The sequence below is a fragment of the Lepidochelys olivacea genome (assembly GCF_965140295.1).
Source record: "Lepidochelys olivacea isolate rLepOli2 genome assembly, chromosome: 7".
In the NCBI taxonomy this organism is placed as follows: Eukaryota; Metazoa; Chordata; order Testudines; family Cheloniidae; genus Lepidochelys; species Lepidochelys olivacea.
In genome coordinates, this window is record NC_140417.1 from 49,901,347 (window position 1) to 49,927,592 (window position 26,246).

At 59.5% G+C, this 26,246-nt stretch overlaps 1 protein-coding gene across 3 annotated transcripts in view; it reads left to right on the top strand.

The window, feature by feature from the left end:
• Positions 1–23,164, top strand: part of MST1R (macrophage stimulating 1 receptor) — a 46,861-nt gene extending 23,697 nt beyond the window's left edge. For 2 of the 3 annotated variants that reach the window (XM_084634281.1, XM_084634280.1), the window contains exons 6-21: positions 5,054–5,232; positions 6,121–6,298; positions 6,965–7,110; positions 7,941–8,096; positions 9,374–9,467; positions 10,151–10,378; positions 11,042–11,188; positions 12,435–12,591; positions 13,039–13,131; positions 13,589–13,807; positions 16,836–16,916; positions 18,585–18,766; positions 19,894–20,003; positions 20,807–20,972; positions 22,149–22,285; positions 22,679–23,164. In XM_084634281.1, the coding sequence (XP_084490407.1) occupies positions 5,054–5,232; positions 6,121–6,298; positions 6,965–7,110; positions 7,941–8,096; positions 9,374–9,467; positions 10,151–10,378; positions 11,042–11,188; positions 12,435–12,591; positions 13,039–13,131; positions 13,589–13,807; positions 16,836–16,916; positions 18,585–18,766; positions 19,894–20,003; positions 20,807–20,972; positions 22,149–22,285; positions 22,679–22,910 (2,505 nt within the window). In that variant the 3' untranslated portion in view covers positions 22,911–23,164. The remainder of the gene's footprint in view (positions 1–5,053; positions 5,233–6,120; positions 6,299–6,964; positions 7,111–7,940; positions 8,097–9,373; positions 9,468–10,150; positions 10,379–11,041; positions 11,189–12,434; positions 12,592–13,038; positions 13,132–13,588; positions 13,808–16,835; positions 16,917–18,584; positions 18,767–19,893; positions 20,004–20,806; positions 20,973–22,148; positions 22,286–22,678) is intronic. The other variant, XM_084634282.1, reaches the window with a different exon arrangement.
• The last annotated feature ends 3,082 nt before the right edge of the window (positions 23,165–26,246 follow it).

The following is a 26,246-nucleotide window of genomic DNA, read 5'->3' on the forward strand; positions in this document are numbered from 1 at the left end:
CGATATTTTATTGCCATTTCTCATGTGCCCTCTCATTCGGGTCTAAGGTAACTGACCTATGTCACAGACTCTCAGGACGTGTGCTCTTTCTCAGCTCCATACAGTCCCTGGAAGGAACCGCCTTCAGTGCAACAGCCCTTCTCAGGGGTCTGCTCTCTCTCGGGGGGTAAGCCATAGGCCCCCCAGAACCGCACCTCTCTGACCGCACCTCTCTGAGTAGGCAAGAGGGGGCCTACTCTTGCCATGGGCCCCCTCAGGGAGTCCACTTGCTCTGGACCCCCAGAGGGAATGATGCAACCTGATCTCTAGACTGGAGTGACTCTCAGCCAGCGTAAAACAGGAGGGTTTATTGAGCATCTGAACACAGCACAGGAAACTCTCTAGGCCCTCAGGCCTAGCAACCCTCAGCACCGTACATCTAGGTCTCTCCTGCATCCAGGTGGGCTCTGGTTGCTCTCTCTCCCCAGTCCAGAAGCCCCCTCCTTCCAGCCGATCATCCTATATCATCTCTCACAACAGCTGCTCCCCTGTCCTTTGTCTTCCCTCCCAGGTAAACAGGTGCCTGGGGCTCCTATCTTCCATCCTTTGTTGCCCACTGGCCTAAACTGCTGGGTCAGGTCACCGGGGTCCTCTCTCCTCAGCCCTTTGTCCTCCCACTGCCCAGAACTGGCTGACTGCCAAGCTGGGCTTGGCTTCCTGGTCACCAGGTCACTGTTCGCTAGGGTCCCCCATCTCCAGGCAGTTTTCCGGGGTCCCCACTGCTAGGCGAGGCCACACGTGGTCCTCTGCAACAACAAACTTCCTCTCCCACCACCTCCCTCCTGCAGAGACTCAGACAGGGCAGAGGAGCTGGTAAGCACGCTCAGAAGCAGCTGCTAATACGTCAGAATTGTTTTTCCAATCGCCATAGCCTTGTTAGTTCAGCTTCCCCTCAAACCTTGCCAAAGGCCAGCTCCCCAGCAAGGGCTGGTTACACCGAGGGCTCAGTATTGCTGCAGAATGTGAGGATAAGGGCTCCATTGTGCTTGGCACTGTACACACCCAGGGTAACATATAGCTGTCCTGATCAGCTCACAGTCAAAACAGAGCAGAGAGACGCAGGGAGGGAAAGGCCTCAAACTCACCAGCAGAGTGACCCATGGGATGGCAGCAAGTGGTTTAAAAACATCTCTCTGTTAACATGGGGAAATGCCTCCTTTCCCCCTCATCTGAGCCCCTGGATGGCTGGTCATAGAATATCAGGGTTGGAAGGGACCTCAGGAGGTCATCTAGTCCAACCCCCTGCTCAAAGCAGGACCAATCCCCAATTTAATCATCCCAGCCAGGGCTTTGTCAAGCCTGACCTTAAAAACTTCTAAGGAAGGAGATTCCACCACCTCCCTAGGTAACCCATTCCAGTGTTTCACCACCCTCCTAGGGAAAAAGTTTTTCCTAATATGCAATCTAAACCTCCCCCACTGCAACTTGAGACCATTACTCCTCGTTCTGTCATCTGCTATCACTGACAACAGTCTAGATCCATCCCCTTTGGAACCCCCTTTCAGGTAGTTGAAAGCAGCTATCAAATCCCCCCTCATTCTTCTCTTCTGCAGACTAAACAACCCCAGTTCCCTCAGCCTCTCCTCATAAGTCATGTGTTCCAGTCCCCTAATCATTTTTGTTGCCCTCTGCTGGACCTTTTCCAATTTTTCCACATCCTTGTTGTAGTGTGGGGCCCAAAACTGGACACAGTACTCCAGATGAGGCCTCACCAATGTTGAATAGAGGGGAACAATCACGTCCCTTGATCTGCTGGCAATGCCCCTACTTCTACATCCCAAAATGCCTTTGGCCTTCTTGGCAACAAGGGCACACTGTTGACTCATATCCAGCTTCTCGTCCACTGTAATCCCTAGGTCCTTTTCTGCATAAGTGCTGCCTAGCCATTCGATCCCTAGTCTGTAGCAGTGCATGGGATTCTTCCGTCCTAAGTGCAGGACTCTGCACTTGTCCTTGTTGAATCTCATCAGATTTCTTTTGGCCCAATCCTCTAATTCGTCTAGGTCCCTCTGTATCCTATCCCTACCCTCCAGAGTTTCTACCCCTCCTCCCAGTTTAGTGTCATCTGCAAACTTGCTGAGGGTGCAATCCACACCATCCTTCAGATCATTTATGAAGATATTGAACAAAACCGGCCCCAGGACCGACCCTTGGGGCACTCCACTTTATACCGGCTGCCATCTAGACATGGCGCCATTGATCACTACCCGTTGAGCCCGACAATCTAGCCAACTTCCTATCCACCTTATAGTCCATTCATCCAGCCCATACTTCTTTAACTTACTGGCGAGAATAATGTGGGAGACCATGTCAAAAGCTTTGCTAAAATCAAGGAACAACTCGTCCACTGCTTTCCCCTCATCCACAGAGCCAGTTATCTCGTCATAGAAGGCAATTAGATTAGTCAGGCATGACTTTCCCTTGGTGAATCCATGCTGACTGTTCCTGATCACTTTCCTCTCCTCTAAGTGCTTCAGAATTGATTCCTTGAGGACCTGCTCCATGATTTTTCCAGGGACTGAGGTGAGGCTGACTGGCCTTTAGTTCCCTGGATCCTCCTTCTTCTCTTTTCTAAAGATGGGCACTATATTAGCCTTTTTTCAGTCATCTGGGATGTCCCTCGATCGCCATGAGTTTTCAAAGATAATGGCCAATGGCTCTGCAATCACATCCGCCATCTCCTTTAGCACTCTTGGATGCAGCGCATCCGGCCCCATGGACTTGTGCTCGTCCAGCTTTTCTAAATAGTCCCGAACCACTTCTTTCTCCACAGAGGGCTGGTCACCTCCTCATGCCCAGTGCAGTAGTCTGGGAGCTGACCTTGTTCGTGAAGACAGAGGCAAAAAAAGCATGGAGTACATTAGCTTTTTCCACATCCTCTGTCACTAGATGCCTCCCTCATTCAGTAAGGGGCCCACACTTTCCTTGACTGACTTCTTGTTGCTAACATACCTGAATAAACCCTTCTTGTTACTCTTAACATCTCTTGCTAGCTGAAATTCCAGGTGTGATTTGGCCTTCCTGATTTCACCCCTGCATGTCTGAGCAATATTTTTACACTCTTCTCTGGTCATTTGTCCAATCTTCCACTTCTTGTAAGCTTCTTTTTTGTGCTTAAGATCAGCAAGGATTTCACTGTTAAGCCAAGCTGGTCGCCTGCCATATTTACTATTCTTTCTACACATCGGGATGATTTGTCCCTGTAACCTCAATAAGGATTCTTTAAAATACAGCCAGCTCTCCTGGACTCCTTTCCCCCTCATGTCATTCTCCCAGGGGATCCTGCGTGTCAGTTCCCTGAGGGAGTCAAAGTCTGCTTTTCTGAAGTCCAGGGTCCATATTCTGCTGCTCTCCTTTCTTCCCTGTGTCAGGATCCTGAACTCGACCATCTCATGGTCACTGCCTCCCAGATTCCCATCCACTTTTGCTTCCCCTACTAATTCTTCCCTGTTTGTGAGCAGCCAGTCAAGAAGAGCAATGCCCCTAGTTGGTTCCTCCAGCACTTGCACCAGGAAATTGTCCCCTACACTTTCCAAAAACTTCCTGGATTGTCTGTGCACCGCTGTATTGCTCTCCCAGCAGATATCAGGGAGATTGAAGTCTCCCATAGGAACCAGAGCCTGCGATCTAGTAACTTCCGTTAGCTGCCGGAAGAAAGCCTCGTCCACCTCATCCCCCTGGTCTGGTGGTCTATAGCAGACTTCCACCACGACATCACCCTTGTTGCTCACTCTTCTAAACTTCTAAGCTTAATCCAGAGACTCTCAGGTTTTTCTGCAGTTTCATACCGGAGCTCTGAGCAGCCATACTGCTCTCTTACGTACGATGCAACTCCCCCCTCCTTCTCTGCCCTGCCTGTCCTTCCTGAACAGTTTATATCCATCCATGACAGTACTCCAGTCATGTGAGTTATCCCACCAAGCCTCGGTTATTCCAATCACATCATAATTGCTTGACTGTGCCAGGACTTCCAGTTCTCCCTGCTTGTTTCCCAGGCTTCTTGCATTTGTGTATAGGCACTTGAGATAACTCGCTGATCGTCCCTCTTTCTCCGTATGAGGCAGGAGCCCTCCCCTCTTGCACGCTTCTGCTCGTGCTTCCTCCCGGTATCCCACTTCCCCACTTACCTCAGGGCTTTGGTCTCCTTCCCCCAGTGAACCTAGTTTAAAGCCCTCCTCACTTGGCCGGAATCCGTGCAGCACTCGCAGACATCTCCTCCTCATGCCCAGCTGCTAAGTTGCATTAGAAGAAGTTATAAACCTCAGTACTGGAAGAGGTTGTTTTCCCAGCATTGCCCTTCCAGAGGACTGCTGCCTGCCGGGGAGCTACCATGGGCCCCCTCAGGGCGTCCTGCTGGGTGGGGAGCTGACATGAGTTTCCTTGGGGTGTCCAGCTGGGCAGAGAGCTGTCATGGGTCCCCTTGGGTTGTGCTGCCGGTCGGGGAGCAGTCACGGGCCCCCTCAGGGCGGCCTGCGGGACAGGGAGCTGTTAGAGGCCCCCTAGGGACAGCCCACTGCATGGGGGCCATCACAAGTCCCCTCGGTGCTGGGGAGCTCTTCAGCTTGCGCTGTTGCAGCTCCTGCCTGGGGCTCTGGAGGCTGCTGGTTTGGTCCCGGGGGTGTGAGCCACGCTGGGTCCATCACGTCAGCACTGGCTGCAGTGGCCGCAGGGACGTCACTTGGGTTTGGACAAGGGGGAGGGTGGGCACGGCAGCCAGTGCCATCCACTGCTGCCCCCCGCCCCCACGAAGGAGTCATGCCCTGTCAGTGCTCTGGGGTCCCCTCAGCCTGCCATTGGATGTGCCTCCTGCCATGGCCCAGGGCTCACCAAGAGGCTTTGTCACAGGGCCAGCCTCTGGCCTGCACCCTCCCTTCCCCACCTGGGCTGCCCACCTGCTGCCCATGGGCTGGGTGGGAGAGCCCTGTGCTGCTGTTGGGGATCCAAGGGCGAAGAGCCGGGATGTCGGGGGGACTGGGGTGGGCTGGGGATGTGACACTGTCTTGTTTCCCCTCAGTTCTACCCCCGAAGTGCCCCCTTGCATGGCCGCACCCGGGTGACACTCTGCGGGATGGGCTTCCAGTCGCGCCCGCACTTCGCCACCGCCGTTGGGTCCCCCGTGGCCAGCAGCACCTACTGGGTGACGGTGGGGCAGAGGACCTGCACTGTGCTGCCTGAGAAGAGCCTGGACAGGAGGTAGGGGGCGGCGGAGGGGCTCTGGGTCTGCTGTTGGGGCTGCCACTGACCTGGGGATAGAGGTGTCTCCTGCTGGTTTGCCTGGGGATGGGGCCTTCCTTCCTGGCCAGCTGCAGCTCAGAACATGGGTGGGGAGGGGGAAGAGGCACCTTCCCTATTCAGCATACGGGGTGCTTGGGGCACACACCCCCTACCTCCCCCAGTTTAGGTAGCAGGGGGAAGGCAGAATGGGGTGGTTCTTGGGTCAGCTGCCTCTCCCCCTTGCCCGCCACCCCCGGTGGACCTCTCTCTGTAGTATGACCCGGCCCCTGCTCTGTCTGCATTTGAGCCACAACATCTCCCCAGGTGAGGCCCCTCCATGTACTGGTGCCAGAAGCTGGCAGCTTTCTTGAGTGGAAATGGGCTGGCAGTGCAGGCTGGGCTCAGCTCCTCCAGGCACGCAGCCACTGGCCTTTCCCTACGGCCCGAGTCACCAGTGCTGCCACCCCAGCGAGTTCTGCCCCATGTCATGCAGCCACTGCCCCAAGCAACTGGGCCTTTTAGCAGGGGGCTGGAGTATTATGGGCAGGAGGGGCTGTGGGTTGGGAATGAGGGGCACCAGCTGGTTTGCCATCAGACCTAGAGCACGGGCAGCTGGTGGCACCCACTGGGGTTTGTACGAGAGGTGTTCACCGATTGCCAGGGTGGTTTTGGTGACAGAGTCCAGTGACTTTCCCTCTCGGAGCCGCGGCTCCCCAGCTGATGCCCCTGCTCTGCGGGTGGGGATAGAAGACGAGAGGTGTGCGGAAGGAGAAACAGAGGCACCTGGGCCCTGCTGTTGTCCTCTCTGGCTGGGGTGGGGGGTTGAGCCTGCCCCCGTGTCTCAGTGCTCCCTGCTGTGTCCCGCAGGCCCCCCGTGCTGCCCCGCACCAAGGCCGCTGTGGACGTGCTGGTATGTGAGCTGGAGCTGAACAGCACCCAGGCGGTGGCGGTGCCCGTCACGGTTCAGCTCACCATCGAGGAGCAGACGAGGGACCCGCCCTTCTATGTCAGTGGCTCCTCATCCCTCAGTGGCTTCGTCTTCGTGGTATGTCCTTTCCCCTGCCCGCCACCCAGCTGCAGGGACAGCCCCAGAGGAGAGCTGGCCCCAGCAGCCGGAACCAGGGGTCAGCAATGGAGCCTGCCTGGGAAAGCTGCCCGTCAGTGCCAGCTGGGACCCTGGGGACGGCAGCCCCCAGAGCAGGGTTGGCAGAGTGCCCCGCCTGCTCTCCAGCCAGCGGCTCATTCTTATCATGTGTCGGGCCCGGCTCCTCTGTAAGCAGGGCCAGGTGCCCAGCTGGGACCTTCCCCCCCCCCCCCCAGTGTACACAGCGCACCCCTGGGCACTGGGGGGGGCATCAGTGGTGCCAGGCATTGCAGCATCTCATCACCACCGCTCCCTCTCTGGAGGCCAGGCTGAGCCTGCGGCCAGCTTCCTCCCTGATGGAGCTCCTATGGCAGCCGCTGGACAGCCCCAGCATGTGCAATGGAGACAGCTCCACTGCGGCAGCCATGGGCTGCCCTGCCCTGGCATCCCATTTTGTGTCAGAGAGGCAGGACCCTCCCCAGGAGCTCGCCCTCTCCCTGGGCCGTGCTTTGTGTCCGGCAGGGAGGTGTCTGGCTGGCGGGCTGCATGCTGGAGAGGTTCTCCTCTGGGGATGCCCTGCCCCCCGCTTCCCTTGGTAAAGACCCCGTGCCCTCTGTGGCTCCACAGGTGCCGAACATCACTGCCATCCACCCTGCATATGGCCCGCTGGCCGGCGGGACCCAGCTCTCCATCCGGGGCCGAAACCTGACCGTGGGCAGCAGCTGGAGAGTGACGCTCGCTGGGGTGGAGTGCCCCGTGGCGGGGCAGCAGAGGTACAGCAAGCATGGAGCTCTCAGTGCTGCATTGGCTTGGGGGGCTGGGCTTGGGCCATTGGCTCTAGGTCAGCGGAGCTAAAGCCTTTGTGTTCGACAGCCAGACGGTGGGCGGCCCAGCTGGGAAGGGTTAGGTCAGAATGGCCTGGGGGCTACTTTGCCTGAATTGGACTCAGCTGGTGTTGCTCTGGTTGGCATGGGTCAGCATGGCCAGGTGTGGCTGAACGGGCTGGGTTGGCATGGCCGAATGTGGCCAGGCCGGTGCGGCCAGGTCGGCATGTCCGGGTGTGGCTGCGTCGGCATGGCTGGATGCAGCTGGATTGGTGTGGCTGGGTCATTGTCACCGGGTGTGGCTGGGTCGCTCTGGCTGGGCCAGCGTGTCTGGGCGTGGCTGGGTGTGGCGTGGCCGGGTCAGCGTGGCTGAGCAGCTGGGTTAGTGTGGCCAGGTGCTGCCAGTTTCGTATGGGTGTGTGTGCTCCATGGAGGTCATGTTTATACATAAACACCCATGTGGGGTCCTTTGGATGGTGTCTGGTGCCACGGACCCTCTGCAGTGTGTTAGAGCACACATCTGTCTGCAGTGCCCGGGGTCCATCTGGGGGGCAGAGCCCTCACGGGGGAGCTCCTGCCCAGGACTGCCAAGGCCTGTTGGGGCACGGATGGGGCCGGGCCCGCTTCCAGCCACGGGATGGCCAGTGTGGGGGTGTTGGCTGTGCTGGTCCAGGCGGGTCACTGCAGGGAGTGGGGTTGGGCCAGGGTGGGTTGCGGGGCAGCCTGCAGCCCAGCCAGGGGTCTGTTTGTCTCCATGTTGTGCTGTCCTCTGTCCCCAGCCCCACCGAGATCCGCTGCATCAGCCCTGCAGCCAGCAACCTGCACTCTGTCCCCGTGGACGTGTGGATAGATGGGCAGCAGTTCCCTGCCCCGGAGCCATTCCAGTACCGCCCAGACCCCATCCTCCATGACATCTCCCCCACCTGCGCCTATGAGTGAGTCCCCTGACCCCCCTGCCCTTCCCTGGTCACAGTTCCCCATTCCATCCCTCCAGTCACAGCTACTCCAACCCCCTGGTCACAGCCCCCCTCCTCCTCTCCCTCCAACCCCCCTTCTCCCGATCACAGCCACTCCAACCCCACAGGTCACATCATCCCCACTCCAACCATTCCCAATCACAGCCCCACTCCAACCCCTCCAGATCACAGCCCCTCTGATCACAGCCCTTCACCTCTAACCCCCCAGGTCACAGTCCCCCGTAACGATGCGATCTCTGGCGGGACACAACTGAGTATCAGTTCAGGACAAATTGCTTAGAGCAGGGCAGTTATAGCCCAAAGCTGGAGTTCTTTACTATTAAGGCATGCCAAACCAGCCAAACAGAGAGGACTTCTGTCACCCAGAAGCATAGCACAAGTTTGAAATACAGACAGTATAGAGTCAATACTTATAACTTTAAATACAAAAATGATACATGCATACAGATAGCATAATCATAACCAGCAAATCATAACCTTTTCATAGACACCTCACTCAACAAACTTGTACAATATTTGCTGCAAATATATAACAGTGGTTGCAACAATGATCTATATGGTCACAGTTCATGTCAATAACGTCACCCTCCCCCGCCAACTCTTCTCTCCAACCTCCCCGGATCACAGCCTCCCTCCCCCACCCCCAGCTTGCATGGCCTCCTCCCTGCAGGGAACGGTGAAGAGCCTAGCACTCTGTGCCCAGCAGCCTGGCCCATTTCACCAGGCTGGGGGCCCCCTTCTGAGAGCCAAGCCATCTCCCCTCCAGGCTGGGGATGGGGCAGCCTCAGCCTCCTCCTGCAAGCCCATGACATGTGGGAGTTCACAGCATGGGGGGTTAGGAACAGGGGGCACAGCTCCCCTTGTGGGCTCCAGAGGCTCCAGGCAGCGTGTCTAGCCAGTGTACCCCAGTTGGGATTCCCCCGGCCCCTGGGTCCCCAGCGCATCCCGTATGGGGTTCCCCCGGCCTATGGGTGCCCAGCACATCCCGTACGGGGTTCCCCCAGCCCCATGATCCCCAGCGTGCCCAACACTGGAGGTTGGCTCGGACCCGGGGTCCCCAGCGCATCCCGTCCAGGGCTCTGCTGGCCCCGGGGTTCCCAACGTGCCCTAGCCAGGGACTCCCCCTAGCTGGTAGGCCCCCAGTGTGCCTTGGCCGGGTCTCCCCCGGCCCCAGGGTCCCAGGCTCAGGGCTGTGCTTCACGCTCCATGTGGCAGTGACCTATGACCTTCTGTAGGGGTTCGACCCTCACCATCCACGGCACCAGCCTGGACTCCGTGTATTACCCCAGAATCCAGTTTGTGGATGCCAGCGTGGCGACGGAGGCCAAGGTGAGTGTGAGGGGTGGGGCAGGGCCAGCATCGTGGGCCAGGGCCGGCTGAGGCTGGGGAATCACAGTCAGGGAGCTGGGCATGATGTGCTGAAGGGGGAGAGAAAAACGGACTTGAAATGCTGGTCGGGCCTGGTGCAGGCAGGCGCTGTAGGAGATTCCACCCAGTCTGCCAGTGCCCCCCAGTCCCACCCCACAAGCCCTGCTAGCTCAGCCCTGGGCTCCTCCCCAGCTCTGCTGGTGTCCCTCAATCCTGACCCGCAGCCCCTGCTAGCCCAGCCCTGGGCTTTGCTCAGTGCCGGCCCGCAGGCCCTGCTGTCCCACTCTTGGGCCCAGGCTGTGCCAGTGACAGGGGTTGTGCATTCACCAGGAGGTGACTGAGAGCTCACACACTCATGTCACTGGTGGCTCTGGTCTCCAGTTGTCCAAGTGGGCGCGTTAACTTGGTGCGGCAGCCCCGGGCTCCCTGCAGACGTAGTGAGCATGTAGCGGGGTTGAGGGGATGGCGAGAGGCCTGGGCTGGATCCGTAGCGTGCAGCCGGCAGAGCGAAGGGCGGCGCGGGCCTGGGCCTGACGTGGTGCCTGGGAGCCAGGTCCGGGCCATGTCCGAGGAGCACCGGGTCCCCTCGCCACTGTGAGCTCTGCTCCCGGGCACGCTCCTTCCAACATGCCCTGTCCCCTCAGGTGTGCATGGGGCCACGCTCCCCCGAGCAGCTGGTGTGCCAGAGCCCAGCCTACCCCTTCGCTAACAGGGTGGAGAGCGCCCAGGGCAACCTGACTGTGCTGCTGGACGGCTCCCCCGGACGCAGGGCCTTCCGCGTGCATTACTACCCCCCGCCCCAGATCCTGCCCTTCGAGCACGATGACGACACTTACCACCTCAAGTCTGGTGACCACGAGATTGAGATCCATGTACGGAGGGGGCTGGGAGAGGCGGGGAACCCAGGCAGGGGTGGGACTGAGGGAGCCAGGCCAGCCCTGCATTGGTGGTCTGGGGGCCAGAACAATGCCAGAGAGAACTGGGGGCAGAGAGATGAGGGCCCAGGGCATGGGATGATGGCTGGTGGGGATGGGATAGGGGAGGGCCCAGGTCATGGAGGGATGGCCAGTGCAGGAGGGCCTGGGGCCGGGCAATGGCTGGTGCGGGAGGGCCTGGGGCCATGGCCAGTGGACTGAGGACCTGCAGGGGGACGAATGCCTGGCCCTGAAGGACAGGGACACTGGTTAGGGCGAGAGCCCACGAATGGTAGCCCAGGGGAGAGGCTTGGCAGCTGGAACTGAGGTTGGGATGGTGGGATGCCCTCGGGAGGGGTGGGCCTGGGGGTTTCTGGGAAAGGCGGGGGGGCTCAGGCGGTGTGGTTCCCGGAGGAGGCAGGTCAGCTCAGGCCAGGAAGGCAACCTGGGGGCTGGGGGGCGGCTCAGGTGGCGGGAGGGGTTCCAGGGAGAGGCTGGGGAGTTCCCAGGGGAGGTGGGGCAGCTCAGGCCAGGGGGATCCTGGCGGAGGTGGGGCGGTTCAGGATGGGGAGTTCTCTAGCTAGGGTCGGGGGATCCCCGTGACGGTGGCTGTGTGCGCAGCAAATCGGGCTGGACGTGTTGGTGGGCTGCATGAGAATCACTGTGACGGTGGCGGGCCGGGACTGCCATCCCAGTGTGCTGAAGAACGAGGTGACCTGCCGGATCCCCAGGAACCTGAGCCTCCCCCTGGATGGAGCCCCTGTGCAGGTAGAGCCAAGCTTGGGGGAGGGCAGCGCCCGCCCTAAGCTGGGCTCCCAGTGGCTTTGCCTCCCTTCCCCCTGCTGGTGCAGAGCCCAGGGAGATCTGGCCTGGCTCTCGGCTATGGCAGCACTGCCTAGACTGGCCCTCTGCCCTGTGGCCTCTGGCCTGCAGCCTGCCACCCCCCCTCTCTGCCCTTCTCCTTTGGACAGTGCTCAGGGCTGAACATGCCCTGAGTGCAGCTGCCTGGGAAGGCTTCCCCGGTCTCTGGAGGGCACCAGGCCTGTGGAGACCGGCTGCCCCTCTGCCAGCCAGCTGCTGGGCTTCACTCCTGGTTCTGCTGCCTGGCACGCAGTGAGGAGGGCACGGGAAGCAGCGTCCAGCCCAGCATGCAGCTACAGGCTGTGCCAGCTGCTTGTTGTCTGCTCTGGGTGCAAAGGGGTGGCCGGGGGGTCCCCGCTGGAGCCGTTATTCCTGCCAGCTGAGCCCATGTGGTGACCCTGTCAGTCTCTTTCCCCTGGCATCTCTGCGCCATGGCATGTGCTGGGGTGGCATCTCTGATGCCCATGTCCTGCCCTACCTGCCCCACCCAGTGCTCACTGCCAAGATGAGTAAGTGCCAGGCTTTGCAGGGGTGCTGCTGGGCAGGGCTGAGAGGGGGCAGAGCGCAGGGGCTGGGGTACCTGACATGCATGCTCGGAGCAGCCCTGTAACAGAGGGGTGTAGCTCCCTGGGCCCAGGGATGGGAAATGTCCCCTGGTCCATCAGGCGACAGTGCCTGCCCTGCCAGGGGAGCGTGGGTCAGGGCTGGTCATGTGCCACATGCGCTGCCTGCTCCGGGGCCCTCTGTTCTCCCACCAGCCCTGGGTGCTGCATCCCTTGGTACCCAGGAGACCTGTGTGGAGAGGAGCTCCCTTCATGCCAGCCCCAGCCCTCTGGAGAACCTGGGCAGAAGCGCCAGTGCTTCAGGGAGGCAGAGTGGCATGGTGCATAGAGTACTGGGCTGGGACTCAGGAGACCTGGACAAGTCATGGCCATGCCCCGTGCCTCGGTTTCCCCATCTGCAAAACAGGGCTAATGGCACTGACCTTGGCAGAGCACACTGAGATTGCTGGGTGAAAGTACTAGATAAGAGCTGGGGTGGTGGTCAGCGCAGGGGGTATGGGCAAGTCCCCCCAATCCTGCAGATGGCTTAGAGATCCATTCTCTGCCTGCTGGCTGCCGGGACACTGACTGCCTGCCCTCTTCTTCCCCAGATCTGTGTGAATGGTGCCTGTCAGGACCTGGGCTGGGTGGTGGCCACCATCTCCCCGGACCCCCTGACTGGCATCCTCTTGGGCACCATCACCACCTTCATGTTCGGCTGCCTCCTGGCATTCCTGGTGCTGAAATGCAGACGCAGGAGGAAGATGGGTAATTCCCCTCCCTCACACAGGGCATCGCACCCCTGAGCCTGCCATGGCCCCATTCCCACAGGCACTGACCGTTGTGTCACACGCCCTCTGCTCTGGCAACGTCCACTCCTGTTCTGGGCCCCCAGCTGGGTGGCATATGCCTTTCCTGGGTGAATGGGACTGTGCCCCACGACCATGGAGGAGGTGTCTTCTGGCATTATGGGCAATGTGCCCATCACCCTGCTATCTAGGCACCAAGAAACTGCCCCCCGCCCCACATTGTTACTGATTCTGTGCCAGTCCTTAGGGTGCTGGCACCGAGTGGGCCTGGGCCTCCCGTATTCTCAGTGGGGCAGGGGTCTGAGTGATGCCGGTGGGATAGCTGGTGCCCAGCAGAAGTGGGCCAGGCCATGAGGTCAGCGTTGGCTCTTGAGGCTCTGAACGGCTTTCTTTTCCATGTCTGCAGGGACCGAGAATTTGGAGATGCTGGTGAATCCCAATGGGAATACCCCCAGATTCGCCCTGCTACCCTCCTCCATGGACTACCGGGATGTGCAGGGTAAAGAAATGGCATGCCGGGGGGCACTGCTCACTGTGCCTGCAGCCTGTGGGGCCAGGGTTGAGTCACCGTCTTTGCAGCAGACCCCCTCAACCCCGGCCGGTTGAGGGCCCAGCTAAGGGCAGCCCTGCCCGTGTTAGAGCTGCCCCAGCACATCAGTCTGCTCCCTTCTGTTCCTCCCCAGTGGGCGGGTCTTGGCCATGGCTATGTGCAGCTCCTGCCCGCTGGCCCTTGCCGGCCGTGGGACCCCCGCCCATAAGCTCCCAGCTCTGCAATGCCTGGGGGCCCGCGCGGGGCTGGTGGGCATTGATTGGAAGACCCTGGGGATTTTCCGAGGAGCAGTTCATCCCTCTCCCCCAGAGGGGAGCAGGTGGCAGGGCACGCAGGCTGATCTGGCAGAGAAGAAGGGTTTTGCCAGGGTCTCACTGTGACTTTCCTCTCTCTGTCTGGTTCCTAGCGGTGCTTCCCCCAGCCGCCACTCCCAGCAGTGGCTTTGCCAGCAGGCGCTTCCGAGATGCCTCCTACACGGGCAGTAGTGACGGCTCTGCCATGCCGCTCGTGAGGATGCCATCCTGCTGCATCGAAAACCTCCGTCCCGAGCTGCTGGAGGAGGTGAAGGATGTCCTGATCCCAGAGGAGCGGCTGCTAACACACCGGGACCGGGTCATTGGCAAAGGTGAGTGTTGGGCCGGGCTGGGCCCACCTGGCACCCGAAGCGTGGTACAGTGAGCTCTGTAATATGCAAGGTCTTGGAAAAAATTTTGAAGGAGAAAGTAGTTAAGGACATTGAAGTCAATGGTAAATGGGACAAAATACAACATGGTTTTACAAAAGGTAGATCATGCCAAACCAACCTGATCTCCTTCTTTGAGAAAGTAACAGATTTTTTAGACAAAGGAAACGCAGTGGATCTAATTTACCTAGATTTCAGTAAGGCATTTGATACCGTGCCACCTGGGGAATTATTAGTTAAATTGGAAAAGATGGTGATCAATATGAACATTGAAAGGTGGATAAGGAATTGGTTAAAGGGGAGACTACAACGGGTCCTACTGAAAGGTGAACTGTCAGGCTGGAGGGAGGTTACCAGTGGAGTTCGTCAAGGATTGGTTTGGGGACCAATCTTATTTAATCTTTTTATTATTGACCTTGGCACAAAAAGTGGGAGTGTGCTAATAAAGTTTGCGGATGATACAAAGCTGGGAGGTATTGCCAATTTAGAGAAGGACCAAGATATCATACAGGAGGATCTGGATGACCTTGTAAACTGGAGTAATAGTAATAGGATGAAATTTAATAGTGAGAAGTGTAAGGTCATGCATTTAGGGATTAATAACAAGAATTTTAGTTATAAGCTGGGAACGCATCAATTAGAAGTAATGGTGGAGGAGAAGGACCTTGGTTGATCATAGGATGACTATGAGCCGGCAATGTGATATGGCTGTGAAAAAAGCTAATGCGGTCTTGGGATGCATCAAGAGAGTTATTTCCAGTAGGGATAAGGAGGTTTTAGTACCGTTATACAAGGCACTGGTGAGACCTCACCTGGAATAGTGTGTGCAGTTCTGGTCTCCCATGTTTAAAAAGGATGAATTCAAACTGGAACAGGTACAGAGAAGGTCTACTAGGATGATCTGAGGAATGGAAAACTTGTCTTATGAAAGGAGACTCAAGGAGCTTGGGCTTGTTTAGCCTAACTAAAAGAAGGTTGAGGGGAGATATGATTGCTCTCTATAAATATATCAGAGGGATAAATACCGGAGAGGGAGAGGAATTGTTTAAGCTCAGTACCAATGTGGACACAAGAACAAATGGATATAAACTGGCCACCAGGAAGTTTAGATTTGAAATTAGACGAAGGTTTCTAACCAGGAGTGAAGTTTTGGAATAGCCTTCCAAGAGAAGCAGTGGGAGCAAAAGATCTATCTGGCTTCAAGATTAAACTCGATAAGTTTATGGAGGAGATGGTATGATGGGATAACATGATTTTGGTAACTAATTGATCTTTAAATATTCATGGTAAATAGGCCTAATGGCCTGTGATGGGATGTTAGATGGGGTGGGATCTGAGTTACCCAGGAAAGAATTTTCTGTAGTATCTGGCTGGTGAATCTTGCCCCTGTGCTCAGGGTTTAGCTGATCACCATATTTGGGGTCGGGAAGGAATTTTTCTCCAGGGCAGATTGGAAGAGGCCCTGGAGGTTTTTCGCCTTCCTCTGTAGCATCGGGCACAGGTCACTTGCTGGAGGATTCTCTGCTCCTTGAAGTCTTTAAACCACGATTTGAGGACTTCAATAGCTCAGACATAGGTGAGGTTTTTCAGGAGTGGGTGGGTGAGATTCGGTGGCCTGCGTTGTGCAGGAGGTCAGACTAGATGATCATAATGGTCCCTTCCAACCTTAGTATCTATGAATCTATGAATTGCGGCTGTGTCGGGCCTGCGTGGCACCCGCAGCCTGGCACAGTGAGTGCCAAGCCGTAGCTGAGTCGGGCTGGACCTGTGTGGCATGCACTGACTGGCACAAGGAGTGCTGAGCCGTAGCTGGGTTGGGCTGGGCCCATGTAGCACATGCAGCGTGGCACAGTGAGTGCTGGGCTGGGCCCGCGTGGCACATGCAGACCGGCACAGTGAGTGCTGAGCCTTAGCTGGGTTGGGTTGGGCCTGCATGGCACCAGCAGCATGGCACAGTGAGCGCTGAGCCATAGATGGCTCTGGCTGGGCCTGTGTGGCACGTATAGCCTGGCACAGTGAGCACTGAGCCATAGCTGGGTTGGACTGGGCCTGCCTGGCATTCCCTCTGTGTCAAGGTCCCACCCCAGAGAAGCTCAGTACTAATGAGAGCCCCCATGTGATGCTGATCCAGCACAGATGGCATTCATCCATGGCATGGCATGCGGGGTTGGGCACGGGTGGGGAGTCCATACCTGCCGCAGCCTCGCTGCCTGGCCCCTGCTGCTCCCCTGGTCGGAGGGGCCGGTCCCTGCCCAGGGTTCGGGCTGAGCAGCACTGCAGTTTGGCAGCATCAAGCTCAGCCCATTCCCCTTAGTGCCAGGTGCATGCCTGTGGCTGTTGCCCAGCTAGGTCGCCTCTCTGAACCTGATGAGGTTCCTGGCCCAGCGCAGAATAGCCCTGCAGGGGAGCCTGTCGGGCCGGCCTGGAAGCCCCACAATAGGTCAGGCTGTATCTGGTGCCTGTCTGGGCCCTGCAGTGCCAAAATGGCCCATCCACTTGGCCATATCTAGCGTCCATCTAGGCCCTGCGACACCAACATGACCCCATCCCCTTAGCCGTACCTGGTGCCCGTCCGGGCCCTGTGGCGCCAACATGGGCCCATCCCATTGGCTGTATTTGGTACCCATCTGGGCACTGTGGCACCAATACGACTCCGTCCCCTTGGCTGTATCTGGTGTCAGTCTGGGCCTTGCAGCACCAACATGGCCATGTCCCCTTGACTGTATCCAGTATCTATGGGTGCCTCTCAGCAGTAACGCGGTCCCAGCCCCCCTGCTGTATCTGGTGCCCATCCGGGCCCTGCAGCATTGACTCTCCTGCAGCCCCTCTACCATCTTCCAGCCCATCTCCTTGGACTCTAGGTGTTTGCCCTGCCTGCAGCATGTCGGCTGGGGTCTGGAGCAAAGGGAAGCTCGGGGCATTCCTTGCTGCATGGCGGCTCTGTTCAGGGTGCCTGTGTTTTCCCGGCCAGGGCATTTCGGGAGCGTGTACCATGGCATGTACAGAGATCTGGCAGAGAGGGAGATCCACTGTGCTGTGAAATCCCTGAACCGTGAGTGCCCTTCCCTCTGGCTCCTGGCCTGCTCTCCTGCGGGGGTTGCTTCTGCCATGCTCTAGGGGGTCCCTAATCCCCATCCCCTTTAGGGTGCCTCTGAGCCCTGCCTGCTTCCTGCGCTGGCCCTTCACTCGTGCCAGGCTGTTGGCCAAGGAGCAGGAGGTGAATGGAACGGGCACCCCACCTATCTGGGCTATGCCTGACTCTTGGGTGTCTTCAGGCCTTCGTTCTGTGCAGCTGCCAGTGCCAGGGGCCAGGAAGCGTGTGTGTGCCCAGCCCCTGCTGTGCCTGGCTGGTGGCTGGATGTGGTGTCTCATGGAGTGGGCATAACCAGTGGTGAGCTGGAGCCGGTTTGCACCGCTTCGCTGGAACCGGTTGTTAAATTTAGAAGCCCTTTTAGAACCGGTTGTCCCACGACGGACAACCAGTTCTAAAAGGGCTCCTAAATTTAACAACTGGCCAAAAGTGGCACCTTAGGCGCCGACACTGTGGGTGCTCCGGGGCTGGAGCACCCACAGGGAAAATTTGGAGGGTGCTACTGGCAGCTCCCTGCCCCACCCCACGCCAGGCCCCAGCTCACCTCCGCTCCGCTTCCGCCCCTGAGTTACGCTCTGCCCCGCTCTGCTTCTCCGCCCCCCCCCCACTTCCCACCAATCAGCTGTTTGCGCGGGAAGCCTGGGAGGGCCGAGAAGCAGGCGGCAGCTTTGCCCTCAGGCCCAGGGTGGCGGAGGTGAGCTGGGATGGGGGGGGGCACAAGGAGGGCCACCCGTGCAGCAGCAGGTAACCTGGGGGGGAGTGGGGGAGGCGCAGGGGAATCGCTCCCCGCCCCAGCTCGCCTCCGCCTCCCTGGGCCTGAGTGCGAAGCCACCGCCTGCTTCTCAGGCCACCCAGGCTTCCCGTATGAACAGCTGATTCGTGGGAAGCCGGGGGTGGGGGTGGGCGGAGAAGCAGAGCAGGGCGGCACATTCAGGGGCGGAGGCGGAGCGGAGGTGAGCTGGGGCCAGGCACGGGGCGGGGAGCTGCCAGTGGGTGCTCTGCACCCACCAAATTTTCCCCGTGGGTGCTCCAGCCCTGGAGCACCCAGGGAGTTGGTGCCTAAGGCGCCACTTTTGATGTGATCATTGGGGGGAGCAGCCACTCCCCCCCCCCCCAGTTTTGCTACCCTGCCCCTAGGAGCCAGAGGGACCTGCCGGATGCTTCCTGGGAGCCGCCCAGGTAAGCACCACCGGGACTCCCCACCTTGCCCCCAGGCAGGTCCCTCTGGCTCTTAGGGGCGGGATGAGGCGCGGTGGGCGCCCACTACGGTGGCCCACGAGACCCTCCTGCCTGGTTTCGGGGGCAGTCAGGGGACAGAGGAGGGGGGGTGGATGGGGCAGGGGTCCCAAGGGGGGCTGTCAAGAAACGCGGAGGGTTGGATGGGGCAGGGGTCCTGGGGGGCGGGCGCGGGCCATGACCCCCTCGTGGGGTGAGGAGGGAACTGGTTGTTAAGATTTTGGCAGCTCATCACTGGGCTTAACCCCTCTGTGATGTAGCCACTGCTCTCCACCTCTGCTGCTCCTCACTGGGCTCTGACAGCCCAGGTTGCCCCATCCCCTGGGGCCCATCCCTGCACTGTGGCTCCTGGGCTGGTTAGCGCCCCAGTTCCATGGCTGTGCTCCGTCCCAGGGATCACCGATGTGGAGGAGGTGGAGGAATTCCTGAAGGAGGGGATTCTCATGAAGAGCTTCCATCACCCCCACATCCTGTCGCTGGTGGGTGTCTGCCTGCCGTGCCAGGGATTGCCCCTGGTTGTGCTGCCCTACATGCAGCACGGAGACCTCCGGCACTTCATCCGCTCCAACAAACGGGTAAGCGCAGGCTAGCCGCCCTCCCTGCTCAGGGGCTGGGCAAAGGCAGGGTCACCCTGGCTTGGGGCTCCCTGCCCGCAGCCTAGAGGAGAAGGGGTAACCCCCGCTCCCAGAGCCAGACCCCATGCAGCTCCCTGCCTAGCCAGCCTGTGCTCTCTGCACTGGCCCAGGCGCCCTACCCTGGCCGCAGCAGGCAGGGGCCAGCAGATGGGGCCAGACAGCACCATGGCCATTGGGTTTTCAGGAGCTGCCAGACATGTCAGCTGGGCTGAAGCTGCTGCAGGGGCAGGGGGCGTTCCGGATCCTAGGGCCCAAGTGGGATAGGGGGTGCCTGGGTCTGGGGCGGGGGGTTGTGCTGCCTGTCAAATGGGCAGGAAGGTGAGATGGGGGCTAATGGATGCCCAGGAGAGCCCAGCTGCCCCTCCTGCCAGCCAGCCACCAAGTCTCCCCGGCCCTGCGGAGGCCGGGAGCTGGGGCAGTGAGTCCTGAGGGCACCAGGGTTGAGCCCTGCCCGTGTCCTCACGCTGTTCTCCCCAGGCTCTCTGGCCGGCAGGGCCATTTCGCGCTGGGAAGGCAAGGGGCTCACCTGGCTAGCAGAGGGTGCCCTGCATTCTCCTCCCCTAGCTCTGCCACTGCTCCTTTGTGCTGCCCTCCAACCCCCCAGCTATTCCCCTGTAGCTCTACTGCTGCCTATCCACACCATACTCCAGTCTCCCCACCCTCGGCTATTTCCCTCCCCCTCAGCTCTGCCATTGCCCAGCCCTGGGCTCTGCCACTGCCCCTCCACACTGCCCTGCAGCCCCCAGCTATTCCCTTCCTGCGCCCCCTACTCATCTCTGCCCAAGCAGCCCCCAGCCATGGCCAGGGGCAGGCTCAGCAGAGGGCCACGCTCCTGTGCCCCATGCCTGTGTCCTGTAGGGGTTGCCGTGGAGACGCTCTGAGCTGCGACTGGGTCGCAGTGGGTGCTGCCCTGCCCAGCGCTCTGCCCTGGTCTCCCGGCTCCAGATGCAGAGGGACTGAGGGAGCTGGTGGTCGCAGGGCTCCAGCCGTGGCAGTGCCAGGTAAGGGCTGAGCTGTGCCCAGGCACGAGGGATGGGCTGTACGTCTCCCTGCTCTTGTCTCCCCAGAACCCGACGGTGAAGGACCTGATCGGTTTCGGGCTGCAGGTGGCGCAGGGCATGGACTATCTGGCCCACATGAAGTTTGTGCACAGGGACCTGGCCGCCAGGAATTGCATGTGAGTGTGGCGGGCGGGTGTCCGGGGCCTGCGTGCCCGGCTGGGAGGTGCTGGAGCTGCCTTGCTAGCCTGGAGCACTCCCAAGCACACTCCTCAATATCCTCTTCACCGCAAGACGCTTTCCAACAGGATGCTCTGCCCAGGCACACTGGCCTCGGGAGCCCAAGGCACGGCACCCTTTCCTTTGAGTGCAGCTGGCGAGCCCGGGGCTGGCTGCTGGGGATAGAGGGTTATGGGGCCTGGCACTGCACCCTCTGTGCTGGCTGAGCCTTGGGCCGGTGGGTACAGGGGCCTGGCACTGCCCCCTTGGTGCCAGCTGAGCCTGGGACTGGTGGGTACCAGAGCCTGGCACTGCTACCTCTGTGCCAGCTGAGCCCAGGACTGGTGGGTACAGGGACCTGGCACTGCCCCCTTGGTGCCAGCTGAGCCTGGGGCTGGTGGGTACCAGAGCCGTGCCAGCTGAGCCCAGGACTGGTGGGTACAGGGACCTGGCATGCCCGCTCGGTGCTGGCTGAGCCTGGGCAGCAGCAGGGCGAGTGTCAATCAAACTGCCTCAGAGGGAACTCTGCTATTAGGAGAATGGGGTTTGTGGCCCAGGAGCAGTCACTTTGCCAGCTAGGAGGGCGGATGCGTTGCCCTGGGGGCTGCTCTGAGACCTGCCAATCTGTGTGCCAGTGGCCCCTGAGTGCCCACCCCATGGATTTGGGCCCAGATGTCTGGGACTGGAGATAAGGGGCTCTGAGCGCCAGGCTCCTGGAGCTGTGCGACCAGCTCAGCTGGCATTCCTTGTTCGTGCCTTGCAGGCTGGACCAGACGTTCACGGTGAAGGTGGCGGATTTCGGCCTGGCCCGGGATGTCTTTGATAAGGAGTATTACAGTATCCGGCAGCACCGCCAGGCCAAGCTGCCCGTCAAGTGGATGGCGCTCGAGAGCCTGCAGATCCAGAAATTCACCACCAAGTCGGATGTGGTGAGTGCGGGGGAGGGGTTGGCTGTGTGGGGGGCTAGTGCATTGCCTGTGCCCTTGCCACGCCCACCGGGAGGCGCCCAGGAGCTGGGTGGCTACGGCAAGTGATCGCAGAACGGCCCTAACTGGCTCTCAGCTGCTCCAACTCCAGGAAAGAGCTCTGCTCTCCTCTTCATAGAATATCAGGGTTGGAAGGGACCTCAGGAGGTCATCTAGTCCAACCCCCTGCTCAAGCAGGACCCATCCCCAACTAAATCATCCCAGCCAGGGCTTTGTCAAGCCTGACCTTAAAAACCTCTAAGGAAGGAGATTCCACCACCTCCCTAGGTAATCCGCCCCTGGCTGGACCCTGCCTCCCACCTACCCCCCACCAGACACCCCGGGCGCATGGCTGACGGAACCAGGGTTAGTGGCTGGCCCGCACATGGTGTTACATGCCCACCTTGGCACATGGGGCTTTGGAAGTTTAGACCGTTACATGTGGCTTTCCCTTTCCCAGCAGCCTGCCCCCTGGCTGTGCTGTGCCAGGTGAGCAGAACCCTGCCAGCCAGCGTGACTGGCACAAAGCAGCACTCGCTGAGCACTTGGCCTCCAGCTGAGCTTCCTTGGCTGCACTACGGGGGTCTCGGTGTCTCCTACCACTGTGTGAGGGAGGGGAGAGCCCAGCCCAGGCAGAGCCCGTTCCTAGGCGTCAGAGCCCGGCAGGAGAGAGTGTGGCCCAGGGAGAGCGTGGCCCGGGCGTCAGAGCCCAGCAGGGGAGAGCGCAGCCTGAGGGTCAGAGCCCAGTGCCAACAGACACCACTCCTGATGTTGCTGACCCAGGCAGGTCCGTGTCCTCGCTGGCCCATGCTGGGCCTACGTGGGGCCTCAAAACATGGCTCTCCAGCAGGTTGGGTAGCCAGAGTTAAAGAGCTGGGAGAGGAGCGGGGATGAAGCTGTCCCCTTGCTGGTGGAGACCAGACACCTGATGGGGCAGATTCTCCCACACCTGCTGCTGCGGGCACTGCCCAGGCCAGGCCCCCGGGCTGGGTTCCCTCAGGCAGTGCTGACATGTGCGGTGGGAGACTCTCGGGGACTGTGTGGGGTGGCTGTGTGCCACTGGCCTAGAGGATGCCAAGCATTTCCGGCCCTGCCACATGCACGGTGCTGCTAGAATGACCCCCGTTCTCTCCGGCACAGTGGTCCTTCGGGGTCCTCCTGTGGGAGCTGCTGACACGTGGGGCCCCACCGTACCCTGAGGTGGATCCCTACGACATAACGTCCTACTTGCTGAGCGGCCGGCGCCTGCCGCAGCCCGAGTACTGCCCAGACTCGCTGTGAGTGTCGTGCCCTCCTCCTCCTCACGGGGGGGTGGCCCAGGGCCCCTTGGGGACCTTCTCCCCCCATAACCCCGCTCCCTGCTGCATCCCCCACATCAACCCCACATATCCCAGCTCCCAAACTTCTGCCTGCCAGCCCCCGCAGTGAGCAGTGCCCGGCCCGACGCTCCCCAGAGCCTCCTCATCTCCTCATGCAGGACATCCCCTTTGAGCTCCCCTTCCCTGGTGTGTGGGGATGTGGGGTGCAGGGGGCCCAGCATGGGGTAATTTGGGAGGGTTTGGCATGTGGGGATCAGGTGGGGGAGCAGGAGGTGGTCCAGTGCTGGTGTCCGGCTGAGCTCCCTGCCCCTGGGCCTGTCCCGACTCTAACGGGCTCTCTTGTCGGGGCAGGTATGCGGTGATGCTGAGCTGCTGGGTTCCAAGCCCCGAGGAGCGCCCCACCTTCTTCACCCTGATCGGGGAGGTGGAGTGCATCATGGCCTCCCTGAAGGGCGAGCACTACATCAACCTGAGCGCCACCTACGTCAACCTGGAGCCCGGCCCATCCAGCCCGCCGGTGCCTGACTCCGAGGACGAGCTGGCCTCCAGCGGGGAGGAGGGTGAAGCAGCTGCCACATGTTAGGGGGCGCTCTCCGCCCCGTGGGGCACCAGGAACACAGTCAGAGCTGGCTGGGGAGACCTGGGCTGGGCAGCGTGTCAGGGGGCTGTGGCGACGCGATGGGAAGAGGTGCCAGCGCCCGGCTGGGCTCCCATTGGCACTGCCCGGCTGGGGTGTTGGAACGGGGATGTTGAGCACTGTTGTTTTTCTACCTGATATTTATTGTGTAGCGAAGAGATACAGGGACTATTTTAATACAAAGGAAACGTCAAAACCAACCAGTTCTGGGGCTTGAATCACAAAGTTTTGATTTGGGGGAAGCTTTGGAATTTTGGCTCTTTGTCCTGATTCCATGGGGCCTTGTCCAAAGGGGTGGATGGAAATTCGGCTCCCACCCGGCGCAGGGGCAGCTGGGCCTGGCTGTCATGCTGCGTCCTCAGCAGGGCGCAGAAGTGCGGGCAACCCTCCCTCCCAGTGCTACCCACAGGCCACACGGAGCCAGGGCCTAGGAGTATCCTGTGACTGAGTCTGGGGATGTGGGAATTGTTTGTCCTGGTTCTAGGCCTGGTGCCCCACACGGCTACTGGTGCTGTCTGGGCTGAGGGGAGGGCCCAGCGGCTAGGGGTGCGGCCATAGGGGCTGGCACCAGTGGGGCACGCCCTGGTGCTGGAAAGCTCTCTGCCCCCACTAGGAGCCAGGCGTGTGTGGGGCAGGGCCCTGGGGCACAGGGCATGACCTCTCACACACAACCCTGGCAGGAACTGCCCGCCTGCACCCAGCTGGGTTCAGGGCCCTGCCGGCTCAGGGACTGGGCGTCCCTTCCGCTGTCTCATCCCCTGCCCCAGCCCTGCCTTGGTGGGCACTCTCCGGAGCAGAGGGGAATTCAGTGTCCATGGCCAGTTTGTCCAGCCTGGCCTGGCCCCGGGGCTTTCCCTGAGATCGTGGCAATGGCACCGAGGTGGCAGTGTGAGGGCAGAGGCAACACAATGCTGAGCAAAGCTGGGTGCCAGGACACTGTTGGACCACACACACCCTCCCCTTTCTAGGGCATGTCCCTCAAATGCCAGCGGTATCCCCATGGTGCCCAGAGAGGGGCTGCGGCAGGGGAACTATCCCAGAGCTTGAGGTTCCTCGCCCCTGATCTCCTCCTGGAGCCAGGGGCAAGCTGGCAGGGGTAACATCCCTAGGGAGTGCCAGGCAGGGACAACCCCTTGCTCAACTCCTTACCAGCCACTACACGGGACCCACCTTTCCACAGCGCTGGGCTAGGGCTTGCTTCACAGGGGGCAGGGCTCAGGCCCTAGAGAGGGAATTGGCCGGCCCAGACTCTACCTGCACACCTGGCAACAGCGTGATGTCGTGGCAATGACGCATCGCCCTCCTGCTGCTGGCACCCAGCCCCTTGGGCAGCCCCAGCCTGCTCTGGGTTTGCATTGGCCTGTGGGGCAGGAGGGAGGGGCCCCATCTCCAGAAGTGTGAGACCGCGCTGGCTGTGGGGGGGTGTTATTCCCACAGGCACAGGGGGGTGGACAGTGAGGCCACATGCTCTGCCCTGCAGCCCCTGTCCCAGCAGGGTTGCTCCTCAGCACCGAGCCTCCTCCCTGGCACAGTGCGGGGGGTGCTGGCCCCCTGCCCTGTCCCAGAGGGCCCCCCCCATTGGCCTGCCAGGGTGTGAGGGAGAGAGAACTGGCCTGCAGTACCTGAAGGATTGAAGGGGCAGCCAGCTGTTCAGTGCAGGAGATGGGCTGGCCAGACAGGGCCCAAGGATGCTACCAGTCACACACATGCACACACCCACCCTGGGCTCCTACCCGGTGCTGTGCCAGAGATTGGATTCTCCTCCCCCTCTCCCGGGGCCCAACCCAATCCTGTGCCAGGGACCGGATCTTCACATTCTGGAGCCCTCAGCTGGGGCCACAGGGAAGGGGGCAGGCACTGTCCCCCCACCCTGAGTGCCAGCTCCACTCGCAGCCACTGCAGCACAAGTGGTGCCCCACCCTCAGAGCCAGGCCATGCTTGGGGGGAGCCTGTGGCGAAGCGGCAAGTGCCACGCGGTCCATTGTTTCTCAGACTCTCCTGCAGTCGCGACTCGGAGCTGGCACGATGGGGCTGCCCCCAGCCAACACTCCAGTGCTGAGCCCTACAGCTAGCAGCCCCTAGCGCTGGGAATGCCATGCAGTGCCTAGGGTGGCAGATCTGCCCAGCTGGGCCAAATCTGAGCGGTGCAGGGGCAGCCCATGGCCATGCTGTCTAGGGAGGCAGCTTTATCTTGAGCTGCCTCTGCCTGCTGCTCGGGCTCTGGCCCGTGGCCCCTCTCGCCACCATGGCCAGGGCTCAGGCCTGCAGAGGGCACTGTTGGGGCAGATGGGAAGGGTGGACAGCAGGGCCCCCACCTGCAGGGGTTTGTGCCCAGGGCAGAGCAACAGTGGTTGCAACAATGATCTGTACAGTCACAGTTTATGTTAATAACGTCACACCCCCAATGCACAATTGATGCAGGAAGGGATGATGCAAACATCACTGACTGCATCCCAAGAGTTCCCCATCCTTGGTTCTGTCTTACTGCAGCTAGGATTCATGTATAACAGAAATGGTTTATTCAAGTTCTGTTCAATAACATGACTGAATCTCTTTACAAACTCAAGGCAAAACTTGGTTAGAACAATAGTGGATTGGATCTGCTCTTGCAGCATGGTTCCTGTATGTTTTGTATGATTTTGCCAAGAGCTAAAGTACATAGCTACTTTATCCGTACAAGCTCTGGCAAATGTTTGGAACCCATTTAATATCAAGACAATGTAGATATTAACGTTATTCATAGTATAGGAATCTTGACAATGTAGATATTAACGTTATTCATAGTATAGGAATCTTTAGCTGTGAAAGCAATATGGTAGTGTGCCTTAGTTTCCCTTTTCATACAGTATATCCGGTCTGGAATGTCTTTTCCCCTGTGAAAAGTTCCAGTGCTGTTTACAGGTATTAACTGTGAAACTTCAGTATAACAAGGCCTTTTAACATAAAGTGTAATCCTTTTAACATGTTCAAGGGTTTTTTCCAAAGATTAGGCACATTGTACATTTTTACAGTTCTTGGTAATAGCAACACATTAGTTACAAAAATTACCATTAGCAATAACAAATTCATTGCAAGTGTCCATTTTTGTCATGCCACGCCTTTGGCTTAATAAAAATTGGGGTTTGGGCCTTTTAGGGTTACCCTGTGTCTTCCCTCTGCAAAATCAAGTTCTTTTCCCCTTCCTTGTCCTGAAGGATCAAACCTTGATCCTTCTTGCTTAACAGAATTAACTGGCTGATTGGCTGTGCTCTCTTTCCTAATAGCTATCAGCAAATCTTTCTT